This window comes from Aplysia californica, unplaced genomic scaffold (genome assembly GCF_000002075.1).
Source record: "Aplysia californica isolate F4 #8 unplaced genomic scaffold, AplCal3.0 scaffold00066, whole genome shotgun sequence".
Taxonomy (NCBI): Eukaryota; Metazoa; Mollusca; class Gastropoda; order Aplysiida; family Aplysiidae; genus Aplysia; species Aplysia californica.
In genome coordinates, this window is record NW_004797336.1 from 87,642 (window position 1) to 96,040 (window position 8,399).

The following is an 8,399-nucleotide window of genomic DNA, read 5'->3' on the forward strand; positions in this document are numbered from 1 at the left end:
GCCACGTGTGTCGCTGTCATCAAACAGTAGTAAAGATGGCGGCCACCTTGTTGGAAAAGCAAATAGCAGCCCTAAAGCGTATGCTCAACTTCAATTTACCACAAACTAAAGCCACAAACGCCGAACCACAATGGAAGGTTCTAATTTACGACAGGTTTGGGCAAGACATCATTTCGCCTCTTCTGACTGTGAAAGAATTGCGAGATATGGGTGTAACGTTGCATTTGACGCTTCACTCGGATCGAGATCCGATACCAGACGTTCCTGCTATTTACTTTGTGATGCCCACCGATGATAATATCCAGCGCATTTGTAGAGACTTTCAGAACCAACTTTACGAGTCATACTATCTCAACTTCATTTCTGCAATTTCAAGGCAAAAACTGGAGGACATTGCCCAGGCTGCGTTGCAAGCAAATGCAGTTCAACAAGTCTCAAAAGTTTTTGATCAGAATTTGAATTTCATTTCGCTTGAAGATGAACTGTTTACTCTACGCCACCAAGACAGAGACTCAATTTCATACTATGCCATCAGCAAAGGGGATGTTAAGGACACTGAAATGGAAGCGATCATGGATAGCATTGTGGATAGCTTGTTTTCAGTTTTTGTGACACTAAGTGTAGTGCCAATTATTCGTTGCCCAAGAGGCAATGCTGCTGAAATGGTTGCAGAAAAATTAGATAAAAAGCTTCGAAAAAATCTGATAGATACCAGAAACAGCCTGTTTGCATCTGATGGTGTCCCTGGACAATTCAGCTTCCAAAGACCACTTCTTGTCATTTTAGATAGGAACATAGATTTGGCAACCATGCTTCATCATACATGGACTTATCAGGCGCTGAGTCATGATGTTTTAGATTTAAAATTGAATCGTGTGGAGATTGAAGAAATAATTGATGAGGGACCAAGTGCAAATTCTCCAACAAGAAAACCTAGGACAAAGAAAAAGACTTACGATCTTTCATCTAAAGACAAGTTTTGGGTAAGTCAGAAGGGCAACCCTTTCCCCGAAGTGGCTGAGGCAGTGCAGGAAGAGTTAAATGCTTACAGACAGGAAGAGGGGGAGGTTAAGAAACTGAAAGCTGCTTTAGGCCTTAAAGGTGAAGATGATGCAGCTATAAGCATGCTGTCTGACAATACTGCTCGTCTTACGTCTGCTGTCACTTCTCTTCCAGAACTGTTAGAAAAAAAGCGCCTGATTGATATGCACATGAATATTGCCACTGCTCTCCTTGATCAGATTAAAGCACGGAAATTAGATTCGTACTTTGAAACAGAGGAGAAAATGATGAGTAAAGCTACTCTGAACAAATCCTTGATGGACATGATATCTGATCCTGAAGCTGGTAAACCAGAAGACAAAGTTCGTTTGTTCATCATTGCTATGATCTGTGGACCACCCATGTCTGAGGCAGAAATTGATCAGTACTGCGTAGCCCTTCAAGCGGCAAACTGTGACATATCATCTGTCCAGTACGTCCGTCGTTGGAAGTCATACTCGAAACTTCAGGCCCCTGCCAGCCAGTACACGGGTGGCGGCATCAGCTCGACTAGCATGTTCTCAGGACTTCTCTCTAAAGGTTCTCAGTTTGTCATGGAAGGTGTGAAAAATTTAGTTGTGAAAGGTCACAATCTGCCCACCACTCGAATCGTCGATGCTCTGATGGAGTTGAAATCTTTGCCTGATGTTGAAGATTACCTGTACTTTGACCCGAAACTGCTTCGAGCAGATGCTTCGTCTACACCTCGCAACAAATCTCCTTTCCAGGAAGCCTATGTTTTTGTTGTTGGTGGAGGAAACTATATTGAATTTCAGAATCTAATGGATTATGTTCGCTCAAAGGCCACACCAACAATGCAGAAGAAGATTGTGTACGGTTGTAGTGACCTTGTGAATGCTGCTCAATTTTTGAAACAGCTCTCTCACTTGGGACAAGAAATGTCATAATTTTTTCTTTTCTTTTCAATTTCACAAAAACACCAGTTCCATTAGCTGTGGAGAATTTGTCACTCCTTTTTTTAGTCATGAAAGCGGCTAATGTGAAAGAATTGAGTTGAAATTACTGGGCTGGGTTGTTGTTTTTGGGTTGTTTGTTTTTTTTGTTCTATGAACTGTTTTTGTTTGAGAATTTATATTATAATGTCATTTTTAATTTTTGTTGCCGTTGCACTCTTCAATAGAACAGATAGTTTAGGCTACCATGTTCACTTCTTCTTATAAAAATAGGGTTGTGCTTGAAGAAAGACTGAATGTATATGATGAGGAATCAGGGGTCGCTTAATTTGAATACGGTAGAATTTTCAGATTTCAATCTCTCACCTTTTTTCACTAACCCCCATTTTTGTTTTCTACTAGCTTTAAAAATGTTTTGTTGTGTGGTTAAATTTAAATGAGTATTCTGTGTGTGTACATATGCTTCAAAGGGGTTGGGGTGTTGAATATAATGTCTGCACATGACTGTCTGACTCATACTTTAAGTGGACTACACTTTTCAAATTAAATATTGTGTGTGTGAAATCATAAATTACTTTAACTATAATAGTTGTAATGGTTTTGGTCATCAACCCGGTGGCTCACAAGTACAGTATTCTCCACATAAACGCACTCTCCGCTCGAACGCACGCTTTTGACAGATGGGTATTTTACTTTATAATTAAGACGTTTAAATGCACGTTCACTCCTTCTAAACGCACACTCTGATCCGCGGAACACACCGACAGGTAAAACTTGACAGGGGGAAATTCTCACTACAACCTGCACAGCTTGCATTATAAGACAAGTCTAGAAAACTGGATATTTCACGAGACTGCCCCTCACACCGAACAAAGAGCAGGTGTGGATAGCGTTTTCACACCCGACTTTCCACCGACACATAGGTGTAGGACTGGTCGGTGAAATGTTGGGGGACTGAAATGTTTTTGATTGGTCACTGGAAATTAATCTTTGAGAGAAGGTTTCTGACTGTTGTGTGGGTGACTGCATGTAATGTTTAGTTAGGCCTAGACGTAGGCCTATGATGTGCAACGCACGTGAATACTGTAATACACTAGAGAGCCTAGAAGGATTAAAGATAGTCAAGTAGCCTAATCAGCTGCTTTCGAAGAACTCATCTTGTTCAACGAATCACAATAGGAAAGTTTCACTGAATGTAGAGATCTATGATTCTGATGTCGTCCATGAATTTACGAGTGAGGGCGGTCGCTTGGAAAGCCATGTGGCTGGGCCGTTGTCTCTATGACTATCACCAACAGTTTTCTTTTAGGCTATTTGTTCCCGACATTTTATGGTGCATTCATTGCATTGAATCTGTCTTTCTTACCCCCCACCCATTCAATAGCTGTATTCTTAACCGCAGTCGTGGAATCCGTCACGAAAGAGTCACGAGTCGTCACATTATCGGCCAGTGACCCCATCCCATAGGGGGGTCACTAAAATATCAAGGCAATAAGATGAATGCGTCCCTTTCTCCCTTTGCAAAGGTTCATGTAAACGCACGCTCAGTATAAACACACGCTAAGGAACCCTCCCGAGCCCTGTGCGTTTAGGCGGAGACAACTGTAATTCTTGTGTGCGAGACAAACGAGTGTCGATTTCAACCGTCTTGATTGAAGAGACGTTAAAAATAAAGTGTGTAGTCTTGGCCCTGTATGTTTCTGGAGGCCCTTTTCATCATGTGATGAAATTATTGCCAAATTTGATGATTGTATTAATTATTAAGTTTTGTATGTGACGGGAGACAATGACATGCATGTTTGTCACATTGTTGTAAATGTCACTGCCTTACTCTTACCTGACATAGCTGTATTAGAGTTCTGTCTATTCAACTATATTTTTCTCATGATATAAAGCCTGCCCATCTGCAGGAATTTTTTGTCACCTTTTGTGATCTTTGCTTTTCTCAAACCACCTTTCTTGCAAAGTACAAAAGACCTATTTTATGTAATCTCAGTTTTGTCGGACTAGTACTAGTATTACTGTGCAAGCAGGTCAAGAGCTGTCTTTGTGGGATACAACAACTTTTGCTGCATCTTGCCTTTGCTCTTGGTAGGTTTGGAAAATGAAGTGTGCGTTCAGTAGCAGAAACCTGCACTGAGAGATGCAAATTTTTATAAGGAGATTAATAAAGTCTACCATCCATAGAGCACAGTGTGCTTATTTTTAAATTACGAATCATACTTTCAGGAAAAGGCTTGTGTATTGAAAAGTACTCGTAACGTCCTTACAGTGTACATGATTTGTGTCCATTTGCTTCCGTTTTATGTCTATTTTTTTGTAGGTCAGATGATCCAAGACAACATGCCTTGGCTGCATGTTGTATTTTTTTCTTCACAAAACAATTGTAAATTTGCTGGAAATGGGCAGGTGTGTGACAATTTTAAATAGGAATGCCTTACTTTTTATTCACCCTTTTGGATAGTTACGCTACCATGTCAGTCTCGTATTAAATTTGATAGAAACTTTGAAGCGAAAAGTTATTTATTGTCCAATGGGAACAAAATGTTGGCCCTGGACTGTAATGAGATTCTTTCACAGTGTAACAAGTGTTTCAATTCATCTTCTCAACTTGTCATAGGTTATTTTTTACTAGATAAAGGTTCTTGATTCATGTTTCATGTTAATTTCTATTTTTTAAAAAGATTTGATGATTTAGCTGATATAGTGTGAGAGATTATCATACAGTAGTCTCCACCTAAATGCACGCCATACAAAAGCACACTCCGCTCATACGCTCGTTTTCGTCATCTGACATGTTTTTGACTATATAATTTGGACGTACAAACGCATGACCACTCTCTCTAAACGCTGGCTCCGATCTTCGAAACACGCCGACAGGTAAAGCTTGACTAAGGGAAATTTTCACTATGTACAACAAGCCTAGAAAACCGGATATTTGGCGAGACTGCCCCTTACGTCGAACAAAGAGTGATGGACAGCGTTTTCCCACCCTACTTTCCACAGACACATAGGTCTAGGACTCTCTTAGACTTGTCGGTGAAATGTTGGGGGGTTGGGAGACTGAAACGTTATTTGATTGGTCACTGGAAATGCATCTCTTTTGAGAGAAGGTTTATGACTGGTGTTTGAGTGACTGCATGTTGGTTAATGTTTAGTTAGACCTAAGCCTATGATGCGCAACACGCATGAATGCTCGTTCATGAAATTACGGTCGGGGGTGGTCGCTTGGAAAGCCATGTGGCTGGGCTGTCATCTCTATGACTATCACCAACAATTTCTTTTCAGGCTATTGGTTCCTGACATCTTATTGTTCCTTCATTACATCAAGTCTGTCTTTCTGCCCCCCCCACACACACACACACCCATTCAACGCTTTTGTTTTCTTAACCGCAGTCAGGGAATCTTTTACAAAACAGTCACTTGTCACATTATCGGCCAAAGTGACCCCCACCCCAAAGGGAGGTAACTAGTATATCAAGGCATTGAGATGACTGCGTCCCTTCCTCCCTTTTGCTAAGGTTCATGTAAACGCACGCTATGGAGCCCTCCCGAGCACCGTGTATTTAGGCGGAGACTACTGTAGTTATTACTGAAAGTTATGTGTCTGTTGGTGGGTAAGACAAAGTGTGAATCCTTTGTACATTAGTGGGAGATTCTGCATTGTTTTACATGATGGAATCACGTACATACCTATTTATCTGTGTCACACATAAAAAATTAGGGTTTTTTTTCTTTTCCTGTGTAAGTACTACTATTGTCCCTGGACCAAGCAACGCAACTTCTAATTGACCTTTTTTTGTGACTGTTGTTAAAGTCATTAGAATATTCAAAAGTACACATAGTTTTAGTTTTATCACAATTTCATTGAGTTGCAATGGAAATTCAAGCTAGTTCAGAATTATGTGTTTTCATAAAGGCTATTGTCCAAACCTTTTATGGGCAACTAAGAACCGCTGTACCAGTTAATTAATTTGCTAACGTCAACAGAGAACTTTTGTTGTTTTTCTTAAATTAAACAAGTCAATTTTGACTTAAAGCAGTGTGTAAAATCTAAGTCTGCCTGGTGGGTTTTCCTTTCTTGAGAGTGTTTGTCGCAAATGGAATGCTGGGTGTATGGTTCTCGAAGTTGTCATAGTTTTCATTTAAAATTGAGAGAGCGTGTTCAGAGGCAAGATAACATAAGAGATGGCTACGTATTGGGTACAGTGGCCTCTGCCACAATGTACAGTGCTGCACAGTAGTATTTATCATATATATATATGTGTGTGTGCGTGTTATTATTATCTGTTAACAAGTGTGTCACGACATGGTGGAATCAGGCACTCGTCAATGTTTTGGCACATATGGGTTTATTGGTATTCTAAAGCCTGTTAATTTGTGTTCCTTATGGGGGGAAAAAAATCCATAAAATATTATAAATATGTCATAAAATCTTAAATAGAAATATTGAAATAAATGTCATTGAAGGAGGTCAGGGTCGCCTGGTTTCAGAGGTAAAATCAGCTAGAAAATGGCCGCCAAAGTTTGGTAACTTCCATAGCCTTAGACTTAGAGTCCTTGGAAACTGAAAATTTACATTTTTTGTGCCTTTAATCAATTTTTTTCAATAATGTCCACACAGAAATGATTTCTTTATTTTGAAGAGCGCCGGATTTCACAACGATACCTCACAATTGTATCAATAATAATTGTTATTTATGAGGGATGAAATGTTTGGAAAGGATTTAGTGTACTCAAATATCCAGCTGTTTTTATTGTGATGTTACACGACTGAGTTGACTCTTTTAGGATTTATTTCTTAATTTTTTAATTCCAACTGATTTTACAGAATTAAGTAAGACAGCGGAGTCCACTTAAACAGAAATCTGCGGAGCTTCCTGATTTCCTCAGGTTTAGCTGGGTTTGGGTTATAAGAAAGAGACTATAGAGGGTGCTAGAATAGATTAATAAGAAACGAACAAGTTTTTTTTTCTTCTTTTGGTTTACCTGTTTGCTGATGAATTGTATTCGGTTTAAGCAGACTCCACTGTTTACATAAAGTATTTGAGAAAAGGGACAGTTCCTTTAATTATACTTACATATGAGTACCAGTTGTATAGTGTATAGAGAATCGATTTCACAAGAATTATTTCGACAATGTTGTTTTTTAAAATGTGTACGAGTATGCAGAGACAATTAGAATATTCTCTTGCAATCTTCGCTTCACAAGAGAATGTTAGGAGAGCGGTGTTAGATTTTTTTTCTCTCTTTCCTGTGTTCAGGAATGGAATCTTCTCGTTCTATAATTGGATTTTCATTTTTCGGTCATAGGTGTAAAATATGCATTTCAGGGGAAAGAATCGAACAAAAACGTGATGCAAGTGGTGTTGTCTTTCGACTCTTCATCATTGTTATGTGATTGTGCTTTTCGCTGGTTTATTTTGCTCACTCTTCAGCTGAATGTATTATTTTGCTTGGAATAGATTTATTGTGACATCTTATGTAGGCCAACAGAAATTCATTGGCTTTTTAAAATGTTTTTGGAAGGAAAAGTAGGTTTCTGTAGTTCAGTGTATTGGATGATTACCTACTTAAATTGCCAGAGCTTTAGTTGAGGGTGATTCATTTATTAAATGTGTATTTTTGTTCATTTTGAAATGTACATTGTTTAGTAAACAAATGATTAACTTCATTTTATTGCTACTGTTACCGTAGCACAACAGCATTTCATCACATTGGTTCTTCATCCAAGTCAAGTTTTGTTTCTTAAAAAAATATAGTCTTTTTTGTTTGGTTCTAAAGTCTGTTTTCTATGAACTGTCTGCAAGAGGAATCTTCTACATGCCCTTACACTACACATACTGATATAATGTTAACTCAGTATGAATCCGGGCTTGTTATACTCTTTTTCTAAAATACCAGCCCGAAAAGAATATATGGGCTACTGGGGATTGAGAAATGCCCTTTGTTGCTTGACACTCAATACTCTCTGACATCCATATGTTTGAAACAAGTGTGATGTCTCTTTCCCCTTTTCTTTTCTTGTGACTGTCAGTCTCTTTATTTTGGTGCACAGTCACAGGTTGGACAATTCATTTATTCACCAGTCTTTTGCCTTGATTAATGATTTTGATGTCCTTTGAGTTCTACTTTCTGGACTTGTGGTGAAGTTGTAGGTCAATACCTTGGTCAACTCAAGTTAACTGGGCAAGTTTTAGAGTAAATGTGATATCATGTGTAAACATTTGTGTGGCATTGTTTAACGAGTGAGTGAAAGAGAAAAGTACCGGTAGTAGTCCTACTGTTATTGTATGTTTTAGAACTGATGTATTTAAAATTTCTCATTTTCCGTTGCCAAGTGTCATCATGTGATATTGTTGACCACTTTGTGGTCTATAGTAATGTGATGGGGATTGTAGTAGCTGTATTTACCTCAAGTCATTTTGTTCACATTTTGTCAGC

General features: G+C 38.8%; 1 protein-coding gene across 1 annotated transcript; it reads left to right on the forward strand.

Annotated features, from left to right (window-relative positions):
- LOC101845989 (sec1 family domain-containing protein 1) lies at positions 1-3,688 on the forward strand. Its single transcript, XM_005093549.3, has one exon. The coding sequence runs from the start codon at positions 36-38 to the stop codon at positions 1,947-1,949; it is 1,914 nt and encodes a 637-aa protein (XP_005093606.1). The 5' UTR covers positions 1-35; the 3' UTR covers positions 1,950-3,688.
- Positions 3,689-8,399: the final 4,711 nt, after the last annotated feature.

Excerpts from the sequence above, each read along its gene's own strand:
- LOC101845989 (XM_005093549.3), top strand. The coding sequence starts at position 36 with ATGGCGGCCACCTTGTTGGAAAAGCAAATAGCAGCCCTAAAGCGTATG.